General features: G+C 43.3%; 1 protein-coding gene across 2 annotated transcripts in view; it reads right to left on the bottom strand.

Moving 5' to 3' along the window:
• LOC129840017 (cell adhesion molecule 3-like) overlaps window positions 1-18,209 on the bottom strand; it is a 66,780-nt gene extending 48,571 nt beyond the window's left edge. The window contains exons 1-6 of one of the 2 annotated variants that reach the window (XM_055907814.1): window positions 17,963-18,204; window positions 15,343-15,511; window positions 15,104-15,183; window positions 14,657-15,004; window positions 13,921-14,187; window positions 9,988-10,961 (exon numbers count right to left, since the gene is read on the bottom strand). In XM_055907814.1, the coding sequence (XP_055763789.1) occupies window positions 10,891-10,961; window positions 13,921-14,187; window positions 14,657-15,004; window positions 15,104-15,183; window positions 15,343-15,511; window positions 17,963-18,020 (993 nt within the window). In that variant the 5' untranslated portion in view covers window positions 18,021-18,204 and the 3' untranslated portion in view covers window positions 9,988-10,890. Of the gene's footprint in view, window positions 1-9,987; window positions 10,962-13,920; window positions 14,188-14,656; window positions 15,005-15,103; window positions 15,184-15,342; window positions 15,512-17,962 lie in introns of those variants that run through there. The other variant, XM_055907811.1, reaches the window with a different exon arrangement.
• Between the last annotated feature and the right edge of the window lie 241 nt (window positions 18,210-18,450).

An 18,450-nucleotide genomic window follows, 5' to 3' on the forward strand; every position in this document is an offset into this window, starting at 1 on the left:
ACAGTACTACTAATAGCAGAAAGACAAGACATACAGCAGAGACACAGTACTGTTAATAGCAGAAAGACATACAGCAGAGATACAGTACTGCTAATAGCAGAAAGACATACAGCAGAGACACAGTACTACTAATAGCAGAAAGACATGACATACAGCAGAGATACAGTACTACTAATAGCAGAAAGACATGACATACAGCAGAGATACAGCACTACTAATAGCAGAAAGACATACAGCAGAGATACAGTACTACTAATAGCAGAAAGACATACAGCAGAGATACAGTACTGCTAATAGCAGAAAGACATACAGCAGAGACACAGTACTGCTAATAGCAGAAAGACACACAGCAGAGATACAGTACTACTAATAGCAGAAAGACATGACATACAGCAGAGATACAGTACTGCTAATAGCAGAAAGACATACAGCAGAGATACAGTACTACTAATAGCAGAAAGACATGACATACAGCAGAGATACAGTACTACTAATAGCAGAAAGACATGACATACAGCAGAGATACAGTACTGCTAATAGCAGAAAGACATGACATACAGCAGAGATACAGTACTACTAATAGCAGAAAGACATGACATACAGCTGAGATACAGTACTGCTAATAGCATAAAGACATGACATACAGCAGAGATACAGTACTGCTAATAGCAGAAAGACATGACATACAGCAGAGACACAGTACTGCTAATAGCAGAAAGACATGACATACAGCAGAGATACAGTACTGCTAATAGCAGAAAGACATGACATACAGCAGAGACACAGTACTGCTAATAGCAGAAAGACATGACATACAGCAGAGACACAGTACTGCTAATAGCAGAAAGACATACAGCAGAGATACAGTACTACTAATAGCAGAAAGACATGACATACAGCAGAGATACAGTACTGCTAATAGCAGAAAGACATGACATACAGCAGAGACACAGTACTGCTAATAGCAGAAAGACATACAGCAGAGATACAGTACTACTAATAGCAGAAAGACATGACATACAGCAGAGATACAGTACTACTAATAGCAGAAAGACATGACATACAGCAGAGATACAGTACTGCTAATAGCAGAAAGACATGACATACAGCTGAGCTACAGTACTGCTAATAGCAGAAAGACATGACATTCAGCAGAGATACAGTACTACTAATAGCAGAAAGACATGACATTCAGCAGAGATACAGTACTACTAATAGCAGAAAGACATACAGCAGAGACACAGTACTGCTAATAGCAGAAAGACATGACATACAGCAGAGATACAGTACTACTAATAGCAGAAAGACATGACATTCAGCAGAGATACAGTACTACTAATAGCAGAAAGACATACAGCAGAGACACAGTACTACTAATAGCAGAAAGACATACAGCAGAGATACAGTACTACTAATAGCAGAAAGACATGACATACAGCAGAGACACAGTACTGCTAATAGCAGAAAGACATGACATTCAGCAGAGATACAGTACTACTAATAGCAGAAAGACATACAGCAGAGACACAGTACTGCTAATAGCAGAAAGACATGACATACAGCAGAGATACAGTACTACTAATAGCAGAAAGACATACAGCAGAGATACAGTACTGCTAATAGCAGAAAGACATACAGCAGAGATACAGTACTACTAATAGCAGAAAGACATGACATACAGCAGAGATACAGTACTACTAATAGCAGAAAGACATACAGCAGAGATACAGTACTACTAATAGCAGAAAGACATACAGCAGAGATACAGTACTGCTAATAGCAGAAAGACATACAGCAGAGATACAGTACTGCTAATAGCAGAAAGACATGACATACAGCAGAGATACAGTACTGCTAATAGCAGAAAGACATGACATACAGCAGAGATACAATACTGCTAATAGCAGAAAGACATGACATACAGCAGAGACACAGTACTGCTAATAGCAGAAAGACATGACATACAGCAGAGACACAGTACTGCTAATAGCAGAAAGACATGACATACAGCAGAGATACAATACTGCTAATAGCAGAAAGACATACAGCAGAGATACAGTACTACTAATAGCAGAAAGACATGACATACAGCTGAGATACAGTACTGCTAATAGCAGAAAGACATACAGCAGAGATACAGTACTGCTAATAGCAGAAAGACATGACATACAGCAGAGATACAGCACTACTAATAGCAGAAAGACATGACATACAGCAGAGATACAGTACTACTAATAGCAGAAAGACATACAGCAGAGATACAGTACTGCTAATAGCAGAAAGACATACAGCAGAGATACAGTACTGCTAATAGCAGAAAGACATGACATACAGCAGAGATACAGTACTACTAATAGCAGAAAGACATACAGCAGAGATACAGTACTGCTAATAGCAGAAAGACATACAGCGGAGATGCAGTACTACTAATAGCAGAAAGACATGACATACAGCAGAGATACAGTACTGCTAATAGCAGAAAGACATGACATACAGCAGAGATACAGTACTACTAATAGCAGAAAGACATGACATACAGCAGAGATACAGTACTACTAATAGCAGAAAGACACACAGCAGAGATACAGTACTGCTAATAGCAGAAAGACATACAGCAGAGATACAGTACTACTAATAGCAGAAAGACATGACATACAGCAGAGATACAGTACTACTAATAGCAGAAAGACATGACATACAGCAGAGATACAGTACTACTAATAGCATAAAGACATGACATACAGCAGAGATACAGTACTGCTAATAGCAGAAAGACATGACATACAGCAGAGATACAGTACTGCTAATAGCAGAAAGACATACAGCAGAGATACAGTACTGCTAATAGCAGAAAGACATGACATACAGCAGAGATACAGTACTACTAATAGCAGAAAGACATACAGCAGAGATACAGTACTGCTAATAGCAGAAAGACATGACATACAGCAGAGATACAGTACTGCTAATAGCAGAAAGACATACAGCAGAGATACAGTACTGCTAATAGCAGAAAGACATACAGCAGAGATACAATACTGCTAATAGCAGAAAGACATACAGCAGAGATACAGTACTGCTAATAGCAGAAAGACATGACATACAGCTGAGCTGCTAATAGCAGAAAGACATGACATACAGCTGAGCTGCTAATAGCAGAATATCAATAATAGAAAAAAGGAAGTTGTGTTCTTTTGTAACGTGTTTAATATTATATCATTGGTTGATCATTACCCAGGAGACTGAGTTGATAGCCTATCAGTAATACCACATACATTGGCTTCATAACGATGTTTATGATAGTTATTCTGGTAAGTGTGACCCAACTGTTACTTCTGGTTCCCTTTGTCACTGTTCCTCATCTCTCTAACCCTAACCCCCCCTCTCTCTCTCTCTCTCTCTCTCTCTCTCTCTCTCTCTCTCTCTCTCTCTCTCTCTCTCTCTCTCTCTCTCTCTCTCTCTCTCTCTCTCTCTCTCTCTCTCTCTCTCTCTCTCTCTCTCTCTCTCTCCCTCTCTCTCTCTCTCTCTCTCTCTCTCTCTCTCTCTCTCTCTCTCTCTCTCTCTCTCTCTCTCTCTCTCTCTCTCTCTCTCTCTCTCTCTCTCTCTGTACATCCTGTGAATTCCGCCCTTCTCATTACACACACACACTTTCCGCTGTTACATCCTGTAAACTCTGCCCTCATTTCTTTCCTCTCCTCCCCAGTTAAGATCGAGCCTTTTAACAACAGTGAGACTGACTAACACAGTCATCAACACTGGATGGCCATGCAGGCGAAGGGAACACAACATAGAGTTTCAGCTGTTATATCCTGGATCCTCTGTCCCTCTCATTACATCCTATGAACTCTGCCCCTCTCATCTCTCTCCTCCCCAGTTAAGGCCGAGCCTATGAACAACAGTGAGACTGACATGCAGCAATACAGGATATCCCACAGGATTGTGGGGTCATTTTGCTGTAGAACGATTCCTGTAGGAATCCTGTAGTTAGTCATTCAGGAAAAAAATCCTGCAGGATTTATTTGAGGAGTATCTGCAAGAATCCTGCAGGATTTTTCTCCTGAATGACCTGCAGCCCAGGATGGTGGCTGGTCTAAGGGAAAGCTGCATGTTCTTGACATGATGTCTGTGCCCCAAATGCTACGGTATTTCCTACATAGTGCACTACTTTTGGTCAGAACCCTGGTCGGAGCTCTGGTCGTAGCTCTGGTCGGAGCCCTGGTCGAAGCCCTGGTCGGAGCTCTGGCCGGAACCCTGGTCGGAACCCTGGTCGGAACCCTGGTCGGAACCCTGGCCGGAACCCTGGTCGGAACCCTGGTCGGAACCCTGGCCAGAAGTAGTGCACTATGTAGGGTATTGTATATTACCATATGAGAGAAACAGGAAGAGGAGTTACTCCATCCGTGTTAGCTCTGCAAACCCAAAACAAGTTACCAAACCACCATGAAGCGGTGTATTGCCAAGTAGATTAGAAAACAATAACATTTCGATTATCTCTTTGGAAGTCTTGCAGTCATTAGTTTGTAATTTTTACCAAAAAGGTCAGAGAAAACCTTTGTTACTCCCCCGAGACTGGCAGCTGAAACATCTGCACTGTCACTACTGCCAGAACAGAATCCGGTTCCTCTCGCGACATTATTTATTCACTGTTGGCGCCGTTTTAATGTTTCACTGTTGGCGCCGTAAACATTCTTAATAAAAGCGATCAGAAGTTAAGTCATGTTGCTTCCTCGTTATTTCTCCCACCGCCCAGGTGGCGACGAAGTGCTCAGAGCAGGTACCATGTAGACGGAGGCTCAGTTCAAGAACAATCAAACGTATGACCCCTAGTTTTGTTATAGAACATTCAGAGCTGGGTTGTACAACGTGTTAAAACGGGAGGGGGTTTGGGGTCAACAGATGTAACGGACTGCTTTACACCTGGAACACCTGTAAAACGTGTTAAAACGGGAGGGAGTTTGGGGTCAACAGATGTAACGGACTGCTTTACACCTGGAACACCTGTACAACGTGTTAAAATGGGAGGGAGTTTGGGGTCAACAGATGTAACGGACTGCTTTACACCTGGAACACCTGTACAACGTGTTAAAACGGTAGGGAGTTTGGGGTCAACAGATGTAACGGACTGCTTTACACCTGGAACACCTGTACAACATGTTAAAACGGTAGGGAGTTTGGGGTAAACAGATGTAACGGACTGCTTTACACCTGGAACACCTGTACAACGTGTTAAAACGGTAGGGAGTTTGGGGTAAACAGATGTAACGGACTGCTTTACACCTGGAACACCTGTACAACGTGTTAAAACGGGAGGGAGTTTGGGGTAAACAGATGTAACGGACTGCTTTACACCTGGAACACCTGTACAACGTGTTAAAACGGGAGGGAGTTTGGGGTCAACAGATGTAACGGACTGCTTTACACCTGGAACACCTGTACAACGTGTTAAAACGGTAGGGAGTTTGGGGTCAACAGATGTAACGGACTGCTTTACACCTGGAACACCTGTACAACATGTTAAAACGGGAGGGAGTTTGGGGTAAACAGATGTAACGGACTGCTTTACACCTGGAACACCTGTACAACGTGTTAAAACGGTAGGGAGTTTGGGGTCAACAGATGTAACGGACTGCTTTACACCTGGAACACCTGTACAACGTGTTAAAACGGTAGGGAGTTTGGGGTCAACAGATGTAACGGACTGCTTTACACCTGGAACACCTGTACAACGTGTTAAAACGGTAGGGAGTTTGGGGTCAACAGATGTAACGGACTGCTTTACACCTGGAACACCTGTACAACGTGTTAAAACGGGAGGGAGTTTGGGGTAAACAGATGTAACGGACTGCTTTACACCTGGAACACCTGTACAACGTGTTAAAACGGGAGGGAGTTTGGGGTAAACAGATGTAACGGACTGCTTTACACCTGGAACACCTGTACAACATGTTAAAACGGGAGGGAGTTTGGGGTCAACAGATGTAACGGACTGCTTTACACCTGGAACACCTGTAAAACATGTTAAAACGGTAGGGAGTTTGGGGTCAACAGATGTAACGGACTGCTTTACACCTGGAACACCTGTACAACATGTTAAAACGGGAGGGAGTTTGGGGTCAACAGATGTAACGGACTGCTTTACACCTGGAACACCTGTACAACGTGTTAAAACGGGAGGGAGTTTGGGGTCAACAGGTGTAACGGACTGCTTTACACCTGGAACACCTGTAAAACATGTTAAAACGGTAGGGAGTTTGGGGTCAACAGATGTAACGGACTGCTTTACACCTGGAACACCTGTACAACGTGTTAAAACGGTAGGGAGTTTGGGGTCAACAGATGTAACGGACTGCTTTACACCTGGAACACCTGTACAACGTGTTAAAACGGGAGGGAGTTTGGGGTCTAGGAAAGACTGGAGGGATTAACAGAAGAATGGGTGGAAATGTACAGTACAGCTGATGTCCTCAAAGAGGCCTCGGGGGAAAATGGGTTTTGAACCCGAACCAAGGTGCATTTAGTGGCAGCAAGCCTTATAGACAAGGCTGAAGAGTACAGCTTATAGTTAACACTCAAAATGAAGAAAATAGACTCAGTCTTTCGAACAGCCTTACAAGAGACTAAACGTCACAGCCACAGGCCCTCTCATGGCTTTGAGCAAGAAATGGACTGTCGGGAGTTAAATGGACTTGACATGTGGAAAGTCATTGTGGGAGGTTCTGAAAACTAAGACAGGAACACAGTTGTCTACTGTGAAGTTAACGTGAATGTGCTTTATATTATAACATATGGAGGCCTATATATCCTCATATGTCTGTTCTGCTGGACCCTACATTGATTTATTTTATTTGAAGTTATATTGTGATATTTCTTCTACTGTTACATTTATGTCTTGTAAGGCCCACAGCAGAGTATGTGTGTTACATTGATGTGTTGTAAAGCCCCACAGCAGAGTATGTGTGTTACGTTGATGTGTTGTAAAGCCCCACAGCAGAGTATGTGTGTTACGTTGATGTGTTGTAAAGCCCCACAGCAGAGTATGTGTGTTACATTGATGTGTTGTAAAGCCCCACAGCAGAGTATGTGTGTTACACTGATGTGTTGTAAAGCCCCACAGCAGAGTATGTGTGTTACATTGATGTGTGGTAAAGCCCCACAGCAGAGTATGTGTGTTACATTGATGTGTTGTAAAGCCCCACAGCAGAGTATGTGTGTTACACTGATGTGTTGTAAAGCCCCACAGCAGAGTATGTGTGTTACACTGATGTGTTGTAAAGCCCCACAGCAGAGTATGTGTGTTATAAAGCCCCACAGCAGAGTATGTGTGTTACATTGATGTGTGGTAAAGCCCCACAGCAGAGTATGTGTGTTACATTGATGTGTTGTAAAGCCCCACAGCAGAGTATGTGTGTTACACTGATGTGTTGTAAAGCCCCACAGCAGAGTATGTGTCTTACACTGATGTGTTGTAAAGCCCCACAGCAGAGTATGTGTGTTACGTTGATGTGTTGTAAAGCCCCACAGCAGAGTATGTGTGTTACATTGATGTGTGGTAAAGCCCCACAGCAGAGTATGTGTGTTACACTGATGTGTTGTAAAGCCCCACAGCAGAGTATGTGTGTTACATTGATGTGTTGTAAAGCCCCACAGCAGAGTATGTGTGTTACATTGATGTGTTGTAAAGCCCCACAGCAGAGTATGTGTGTTACATTGATGTGTTGTAAAGCCCCACAGCAGAGTATGTGTGTTACATTGATGTGTTGTAAAGCCCCACAGCAGAGTATGTGTGTTACATTGATGTGTTGTAAAGCCCCACAGCAGAGTATGTGTGTTACATTGATGTGTTGTAAAGCCCCACAGCAGAGTGTGTGTTACATTGATGTGTGGTAAAGCCCCACAGCAGAGTATGTGTGTTACATTGATGTGTTGTAAAGCCCCACAGCAGAGTATGTGTGTTACGTTGATGTGTTGTAAAGCCCCACAGCAGAGTATGTGTGTTACATTGATGTGTTGTAAAGCCCCACAGCAGAGTATGTGTGTTACACTGATGTGTTGTAAAGCCCCACAGCAGAGTATGTGTGTTACATTGATGTGTGGTAAAGCCCCACAGCAGAGTATGTGTGTTACATTGATGTGTTGTAAAGCCCCACAGCAGAGTATGTGTGTTACACTGATGTGTTGTAAAGCCCCACAGCAGAGTATGTGTGTTACACTGATGTGTTGTAAAGCCCCACAGCAGAGTATGTGTGTTATAAAGCCCCACAGCAGAGTATGTGTGTTACATTGATGTGTGGTAAAGCCCCACAGCAGAGTATGTGTGTTACATTGATGTGTTGTAAAGCCCCACAGCAGAGTATGTGTGTTACATTGATGTGTTGTAAAGCCCCACAGCAGAGTATGTGTGTTACATTGATGTGTTGTAAAGCCCCACAGCAGAGTATGTGTGTTACATTGATGTGTGGTAAAGCCCCACAGCAGAGTATGTGTGTTACATTGATGTGTTGTAAAGCCCCACAGCAGAGTATGTGTGTTACGTTGATGTGTTGTAAAGCCCCACAGCAGAGTATGTGTGTTACATTGATGTGTTGTAAAGCCCCACAGCAGAGTATGTGTGTTACACTGATGTGTTGTAAAGCCCCACAGCAGAGTATGTGTGTTACATTGATGTGTGGTAAAGCCCCACAGCAGAGTATGTGTGTTACATTGATGTGTTGTAAAGCCCCACAGCAGAGTATGTGTGTTACACTGATGTGTTGTAAAGCCCCACAGCAGAGTATGTGTGTTACACTGATGTGTTGTAAAGCCCCACAGCAGAGTATGTGTGTTATAAAGCCCCACAGCAGAGTATGTGTGTTACATTGATGTGTGGTAAAGCCCCACAGCAGAGTATGTGTGTTACATTGATGTGTTGTAAAGCCCCACAGCAGAGTATGTGTGTTACACTGATGTGTTGTAAAGCCCCACAGCAGAGTATGTGTGTTACACTGATGTGTTGTAAAGCCCCACAGCAGAGTATGTGTGTTACGTTGATGTGTTGTAAAGCCCCACAGCAGAGTATGTGTGTTACATTGATGTGTGGTAAAGCCCCACAGCAGAGTATGTGTGTTACATTGATGTGTTGTAAAGCCCCACAGCAGAGTATGTGTGTTACATTGATGTGTTGTAAAGCCCCACAGCAGAGTATGTGTGTTACATTGATGTGTTGTAAAGCCCCACAGCAGAGTATGTGTGTTACATTGATGTGTTGTAAAGCCCCACAGCAGAGTATGTGTGTTACATTGATGTGTTGTAAAGCCCCACAGCAGAGTATGTGTGTTACATTGATGTGTTGTAAAGCCCCACAGCAGAGTATGTGTGTTACATTGATGTGTTGTAAAGCCCCACAGCAGAGTATGTGTGTTACATTGATGTGTGGTAAAGCCCCACAGCAGAGTATGTGTGTTACATTGATGTGTTGTAAAGCCCCACAGCAGAGTATGTGTGTTACACTGATGTGTTGTAAAGCCCCACAGCAGAGTATGTGTGTTACACTGATGTGTTGTAAAGCCCCACAGCAGAGTATGTGTGTTACACTGATGTGTTGTAAAGCCCCACAGCAGAGTATGTGTGTTACACTGATGTGTTGTAAAGCCCCACAGCAGAGTATGTGTGTTACATTGATGTGTGGTAAAGCCCCACAGCAGAGTATGTGTGTTACATTGATGTGTTATAAAGCCCCACAGCAGAGTATGTGTGTTACACTGATGTGTTGTAAAGCCCCACAGCAGAGTATGTGTGTTACACTGATGTGTTGTAAAGCCCCACAGCAGAGTATGTGTGTTATAAAGCCCCACAGCAGAGTATGTGTGTTATAAAGCCCCACAGCAGAGTATGTGTGTTACATTGATGTATTGTGTGTTCATATACACCATTGGCCCCAATAATGGCTGAAATGGGATCAATGGAACACATCGTTTTACCGTTGAATCGATAAGAACTCTTACATCACAATGAAGAGAGGTGTTCATTTTTTATGGAATTTTTAAAAAAGTAAATCATTTTAATATAGTTTAAATGTTTACAAATGAGTTGCGCTGAAATGAAAGCACCTGCCTAAAATGATCACTCGGATCAGAGTGATATCATGTCTGATCTCGCAAACAATGTAAAGTATGTTTAATAGGTGTTTAGTAGGTGTAATCTAGAGTCAAAGATGTCCTGTTATTGACACACTAGTGCAGAAAAAATCCTCACCTGGACCTACAACCATTTGTATATTAACAAAGTCTAGTTCATTGTATTTTATCTGACACCATAACTTAATGAGGAAATGTGAAATTAAGTATGATGTGTTATAGCTGACTAAGAGATAGTGAAATCAAATGCAAGCATTGACATTGTAAAATGAACAAAATCCATTATGTATTTATACACACACACACAGTACCAGTCAAAAGTTTGGACACCTACCCATTCCAGGGTTTTTGTACTATTTTCTACATTGTAGAATAATAGTGAAGACATAAAAACTATGAAATAACACATATGGAATCATGTAGTAACCAAAAAAGTGTTAAACAAATCAAAATATATTTTAGATTCTTCAAAGTAGCCATCCTTTGCCTTGATGATGGCTGTGCACACAATCTACAATGTAGAAAATAGTACAAATAAAGAAAAAACCATTGAATGTGTAGGTGGGTCCAAACATTTGACTGGTACTGTATACAAGGAAAAATCATAAAGTTAAAAAGGTAATATTATCAAAGTATTGTAGGCATGGTTATCAATCAATAAATCAATAAAATAATTCATCAATAGTTAGCAGAAAGTGGACAGACAGACACCACTCACAGTTGTATAAAAAAAAAAAAGCACATGTATTCAGCCAATCAGTGGGTTCAGGAAGTGGTCTTACAGCCAATGAATGAGCTGGAGGAGCAGCACAGCCACCGTGGCACTCCCAGCAGCCTGACAGGAAGCTCCTGAGGAGGGAAACAGACGTTTAGGCTGCGTTTACACAGGCAGACCAATTCTTATCTTCTGCCAATAATTAGGCATGTCTGATATTTTCCCCCAATGTGTAAACATGAACCACACTGAAAAAACTAAAACCACACTGAAGTGGTTTTGCACATGACCTACCGTTACCAAGACAACCACCCCAAAGTTTAAAGGAACAAAGAGAGGAAATGAGCATTGCACCCTTCAGAGGCTACATCAGTGTTTAGTGCTGCCCTATCAGAGGCTACATCAGTGTTAGTGCTGCCCTATCAGAGACTACATCAGTGTTAGTGCTGCCCTATCAGAGACTACATCAGTGTTTAGTGCTGCCCTATCAGAGACTACATCAGTGTTTAGTGCTGCCCTATCAGAGGCTACATCAGTGTTAGTGCTGCCCTATCAGAGACTACATCAGTGTTTAGTGCTGCCCTATCAGAGGCTACATCAGTGTTAGTGCTGCCCTATCAGAGGCTACATCAGTGTTAGTGCTGCCCTATCAGAGACTACATCAGTGTTTAGTGCTGCCCTATCAGAGGCTACATCAGTGTTAGTGCTGCCCTATCAGAGACTACATCAGTGTTAGTGCTGCCCTATCAGAGACTACATCAGTGTTTAGTGCTGCCCTATCAGAGACTACATCAGTGTTAGTGCTGCCCTATCAGAGGCTACATCAGTGTTTAGTGCTGCCCTATCAGAGGCTACATCAGTGTTTAGTGCTGCCCTATCAGAGACTACATCAGTGTTAATGCTGCCCTATCAGAGACTACATCAGTGTTAGTACTGCCCTATCAGAGACTACATCAGTGTTAGTGCTGCCCTATCAGAGACTACATCAGTGTTAGTGCTGCCCTATCAGAGACTACATCAGTGTTAGTGCTGCCCTATCAGAGACTACATCAGTATTAGTGCTGCCCTATCAGAGGCTACATCAGTATTAGTGCTGCCCTATCAGAGACTACATCAGTGTTAGTGCTGCCCTATCAGAGACTACATCAGTGTTTAGTGCTGCCCTATCAGAGACTACATCAGTGTTTAGTGCTGCCCTATCAGAGGCTACATCAGTGTTAGTGCTGCCCTATCAGAGACTACATCAGTGTTTAGTGCTGCCCTATCAGAGGCTACATCAGTGTTAGTGCTGCCCTATCAGAGGCTACATCAGTGTTAGTGCTGCCCTATCAGAGACTACATCAGTGTTTAGTGCTGCCCTATCAGAGGCTACATCAGTGTTAGTGCTGCCCTATCAGAGACTACATCAGTGTTAGTGCTGCCCTATCAGAGACTACATCAGTGTTTAGTGCTGCCCTATCAGAGACTACATCAGTGTTAGTGCTGCCCTATCAGAGGCTACATCAGTGTTTAGTGCTGCCCTATCAGAGGCTACATCAGTGTTTAGTGCTGCCCTATCAGAGACTACATCAGTGTTAATGCTGCCCTATCAGAGACTACATCAGTTTTAATGCTGCCCTATCAGAGACTACATAGGTTTATACTGTCCTGTAGGTTTTCACTCCAACCCTAATCTAGCGCACCTGATTCTAGTAATTAGCTGGTTGATAAGATGAATCAGGTTAGTTACCAACTGGGGCTGGAGTTAAAACCTACAAGAGGGTATCTCTTCAGGAACAGGGCTGGAGTTAAAACCTACAGGATGGTATCTCTCCAGGAACAGGGTTGGAGTTAAAACCTACAGAAGGGTATCTCTCCGGGAACAGGGTTGGAGTTACAACCTACAGGAGGGTATCTCTCCAGGAACAGGGTTGGAGTTAAAACCTACAGGAGGGTTTCTCTCCCGGAACAGGGTTGGAGAGCCCTGCTCTATGTTAGCAGTATGTGGGGGGGAGAATTATTCACAATTCAACTATAGAATAGACACATCGTATAGTAATGAGCTGTGTTGGGTTTCAAATAACATAAACACACCTGGAATGTCAAAATCACAATGCTTGTATTGAGTAATACCAATGATTATGTGAAAGTTCATATCACATTGGAGCTATGGGGCTTTTATTCTGAGTTAGTGTTTCCATGTTGGGATGCTCCTCTTCAATTCCAGAGATGAGCTTTTCATGACTAGGAGAGCACGGTCACACAGGGGAGAGGTTTTCATGATGAGGAGGGCAAGGTCACACGGGAGATGATTTCATGACGAGGAGAGCAAGGTCACACGGGAGATGATTTCATGACGAGGAGAGCACAGTCACACAGGGGAGATGTTTTCATGACGAGGAGAGCACGGTCACACAGGGGAGGTGTTTTCATGACGAGGAGAGCACAGTCACACAGGGGAGATGATTTCATGACGAGGAGAGCAGTCACACAGGGGAGAGGTTTTCATTATTTGAGGAGAGCAGGGTCACACAGGGGAGATGATTTCATGACGAGGAGAGCACAGTCACACAGGGGAGAGGTTTTCACTATACGAGGAGGGCACGGTTACACAGGGGAGAGGTTTTCATGATGAGGAGAGCACGGTCACACAGGGGAGAGGTTTTCATGATGAGGAGAGCACAGTCACACAGGGGAGATGATTTCATGACGAGGAGAGCACGGTCACACAGGGGAGATGTTTTCATGACGAGGAGAGCACGGTCACACAGGGGAGAGGTTTTCATTATATGAGGAGAGCACAGTCACACAGGGGAGAGGATTTCATTATACGAGGAGGGCACAGTCACACAGGGGAGAGGTTTTTATTATACGAAGAGGGCACAGTCACACAGGGGAGAGGATTTCATGACGAGGAGAGCACAGTCACACAGGGAAGAGGTTTTTATACGAGGTGTGAATTCTATTGACTTTAAAAAATTGGATCTTCTCGCCCAACTGACCCCGAACTACCCCCGAACGACCCTGAACGACCCCTGACTGAGATTGATGGACGAATCTATCAACCTACCTGCCAACCAACCAAACATCCAACCAATCATCCATCCATCTCACCTGTGACCTTCACGTTAACAGTCCAGGTACTGTGTCCCAGGGGATTACTGGCGATGCAGGTGTAATTTCCAGAGTGAGACTTGGCCATGTTGGTGATGGTCACTACGGATCTACCTTCTGTGATGTTGGGGGCAGGGTCGGATTGGGGGAGCAACCAATTGTAGGAGGGGGCGGGGTTTCCCTTTGCACTACATGCCAGTGATAGGGTGTCGCCCTCTGTGATGTTCATGGAGAAACGTCCAGGACTCATAGTGATCAGAGGCTTGTCTAGAAGAGCGGGGGGAGAGGGCGGGAGAGAGAGAGACGGAGAGAGAAGGAGAGGGAGGGAATGAGAGTGAGAAAGATAGAGAGAATGAGAGAGAGGTTGAGAGGGGGAGGGAAAGAGAACGAGAGAGAACGAGAGAGAGAGCGAGAATGAGGGAGAAAGATTCATGGGAGATAGAGAGAGAGATAAACAAGTTGATTAATGAGTGATAAAGAGAAAGAGAGATGAGAAACAAGTTGATTAATGAGAGATAAAGAGTGATGAGAAACAAGTTGATTAATGAGAGATAAAGAGAGATGAGAAACAAGTTGATTCATGAGAGATGAGAAACTTCATCATCATCATCATCATGACCTCATAATTACATCCCCATCATTTGATCCCCGTCATCTTTACAACCATCATAACCACAGTACTGATCTGTACAGATAGACATTACCAATCAAGTCACGAATCACCAGATGGACTCACAGTGCACGTTGATGTTGAGGCGGTCTGATTCCATTACAGGAGGAGGTTGGGGTCCCTCTGGTCCCAGATCCAACATGGCTGAACACCACAACTGGGCCCCGTCATCATCTCTACTAGGGGTGAAGTCCAGGGTATAGGTCCCATTCCCTGGTGTCTTGATGTTGTCCTTGTGTTTCTGTTGTGTGTCTAATTCTGTCTGTTCACCAGTGGTATTGACTTTGTAGAAGGTCACCCTGAGTCTCCCAATAGGAGCCATGTTCTGGACAAGACACTGTAGCAGGTACTGATCCCCCTCAACCATCGGATCAGGGTACTTCCTATAGCTGAAGGAGACACGGTCTGGAAGCTCTGTGGAGGAATGGAAACACACAGTGATTTAACAGGGCAGAGCCATACTAAGAATACATTCAGAAACACCAGAGAAGATAAGAGAGAGACGTCACTCACTATAAACTGTGATGTCCAGCTGTTTCTGACACAGGCCTCCTTCTGTGAAGCACTTAGGTTTGTTACTCCAGTCAGTCACACTGTCAATTCAAATGAAAAATTTAAAGTGCATTTAAAATGTATCAATAAAAAAATAGAAGCCAGAAATGTCTAAAATACCAGTAAAACCATTAATTAAAGGCTATTGAAGCCTTTTTTAAACCAGTTAAAAAAATCTCAGCTGTGTCTGCCTCTCTTACCTGTCCACCCTCCAGTTTAGGAACTTCACCTCCTCCTCTGTTAGACCCGTCCCTCCCTGGGTGGCTTCCCAGCCCATCTGTACAGGGGTATCTGAAGTACATTTGGCTGAGGCTGGGTCTCCATACTTCACCACCAGCCTGGCAGGACTGACCACAGGGCACTCAGCATCTGGAAGACCAAAGTCAAGTTAAAACTTTATTGTTCTGTTATTGTTTATTTTATTGTTCAAACTAAACAGGACGATATTATTGTCTAATGTTTGTCTATCTGCATGTTAATCAACCACATGTTACACTCCATATGTCATGACCGTCGGAAGAACTGGACCAAGGTGCAGCGTGGTAAGCGTACATTTTCCTTTATTTAAATAAATGTCGCCAACAAAACAAGAAACGACCGTGACGCATACTAGGACTATAGTGCCACTAACAAAGATAACTATCCACACCATACAAAGGGAGAAAAAAGGCTGCCTAAGTATGATTCCCAATCAGAGACAACGATAGACAGCTGTCCCTGATTGAGAACCACACCAGGCCAAAACATAGAAATATAACACATAGAATGCCCACCCTAATCACACCCTGGCCTAACCAAAATAGAGACTAAAACCCTCTATATGGCCAGGGCGTGACGCCATAACCCAGAAAATAGCCACACACACACACACACAAGAAGAAGAACATGCACACACACATACCGCACACACTAGTGGTGCGCGTGTTGACTCATATTGTGTGGTTGAAGGGCGGGTTGACTCATATTGTGTGGTTGAAGGGCGGGTTGACTCATATTGTGTGGTTGAAGGGTGGGTTGACTCATATTGTGTGGTTGAAGGGCGGGTTGACTCATATTGTGTGGTTGAAGGGCGGGTTGACTCATATTGTGTGGTTGAAGGGCGGGTTGACTCATATTGTGTGGTTGAAGGGCGGGTTGACTCATATTGTGTGGTTGAAGGGCGGGTTGACTCATATTGTGTGGTTGAAGGGCGGGTTGACTCATATTGTGTGGTTGAAGGGCGTGTTGACTCATATTGTGTGGTTGAAGGGCGGGTTGACTCATATTGTGTGGTTGAAGGGCGGGTTGACTCATATTGTGTGGTTGAAGGGCGGGTTGACTCATATTGTGTGGTTGAAGGGCGGGTTGACTCATATTGTGTGGTTGAAGGGCGGGTTGAGTGGGATGAAAAAAGAGAAAGTATTGCTTCAAAAAATCCATAAATGTATCATTCTTGTGCAATTTATACAGGCTAAATTGAGGTTTTTCTTTCATTATTTTAGGCTATCTGGTATTAGCGTATAAGCTTTAGACTTTAGAGCACGTTCGACAAATAGCATAAACTGACAATCGCCAAATAATACTTTTGGCAGCAAAAGTTAACGTCAATCCACGGAGGGCAAAAAGGACATTGTCAACGTTGAATTCAATAAGACAAAATGCTGCGAAGGGCAAGTTGAAAATGAAATAGAAAGGACGTCCAGAAAAGTAACGTTTGGAAAAGAAGTGGTAAAAGAGTGTGATGATTGTGAGGTAATATATAAATTCGACAGTCACAAGACGGGACTTCAAATAGGGCTATGGCACGTCAAGGGAACTGTAGCCTTCTGTTCAGATGTATTCAATGGAAATGGAAATCTGTTGGTAGGTCTATAACTTCTCACTTAGCCATAATATTAACTTTTGCAGAACTAAGCATTTCTTGCAGTAAAATGATACACCAAATGTAGACAAAATGTGGACTTGGGAACAGGAGTGGAGAAATCTGATTTCTTTAGTTCTGCATCTTGAGAGAATACAATGCTCAGTTATATACCATCTGGAGAGGTGCTATCTTCATCATAAAACCTGATAGTATTTCAACCACATAAAATATGCATCAAAGCCGAACTGCAATCTTATTAGAAACACATTGGGTCATTTTCACAGCTTTCTTTTTCCTTACAACCGGTCAAATTGATGTCATTTGGTCATTTTGCACAGAAAATCTTTCCTGTTTTTTTTGCGTCATTGTATTTTCTCCCCGGTCCCTAAACGTCTTTGCTCTGCAAAAGATGACAGAGAAAACTTTACAGACGTCAACTAGATTGAAGCGTTCATTCTATCGATCTATTACATTATTATGTTGATCAAGGGTTTATTTAGTATTCTAGGTCAACATATAATGACCCCTGTCAAAAAAAATCAACATATAATGACCCCTGTCCCCCTGTCAAATAAATCGTTCCGCCCTCTTTGACTGTAGCCCATTGCGTATTTTCTATATTTGCGGTTGGGGTTGGGTGCGGCCCTTAGATTTTCACTTTATCACATCTATGCTTCTTGTTGTGGAGGGGTTATTAGTAATTCCGAGCGGGTGAACAAACAGCTGACCTGCGCACCACTAACACCTACACACACATGGAATTTAGTACGTCATTGAGCAATGGAGGGAGGGGGGATATATTCCTAAAGAATTCAACCATTCACTGCCAGTCATTAGTTATCTAAAATACTTGAAATCAAATGGACGGTAGTAACATTTATTTAAGGTAACAAAACAGAAAAATACCTCAACTATTAAACTCAACTTAATTCCGCACTTGTCACAAAGTTGTGGAATTAGACAGAAGTGTAACTTACCGGTGAAGTCACAATACAGAGACAATGAAGAAAGAAGTAGACCAATTACAATCTCCATTTTCCATCTAACTATCAAGGAACGTCCCTCGGTGAAGTATTCCGCTATTCTGTTAGACGAGTTGAAGATGAAATGTGCTCGCACTTCCGCTTTTCAGAAGACCGTTGAAAGAGAAAGTATTCTTTACTGGAAAACACCCCACCGACCCCTCTGTCTCCTCTCTCTCTGTCTCCTCTCTCTGGCTCCCCTCTCTCTCTCTCCGTCTCCTCTCTCTGTCTCCCCTCTCTCTCTCTCTCTCTGAGTCTTCTTATATCTACAGCAGTGGTAGTCATAGTCGAGGTCACAAACTCGAGGGAGAACTGCAGTGCACGTGCCCCCAAAATAAATAAGAGTATAGATTATTGTATGGGACAATAGGAGAGGATAGAGGGCAGGGGTGGAGAGTAAGAGGGTATAGGCAGGAGGGCCGATATATCAACCAGTCAACCAA

The sequence above is a fragment of the Salvelinus fontinalis genome, chromosome 40, assembly GCF_029448725.1.
Source record: "Salvelinus fontinalis isolate EN_2023a chromosome 40, ASM2944872v1, whole genome shotgun sequence".
Lineage (NCBI taxonomy): Eukaryota > Metazoa > Chordata > Actinopteri > Salmoniformes > Salmonidae > Salvelinus > Salvelinus fontinalis.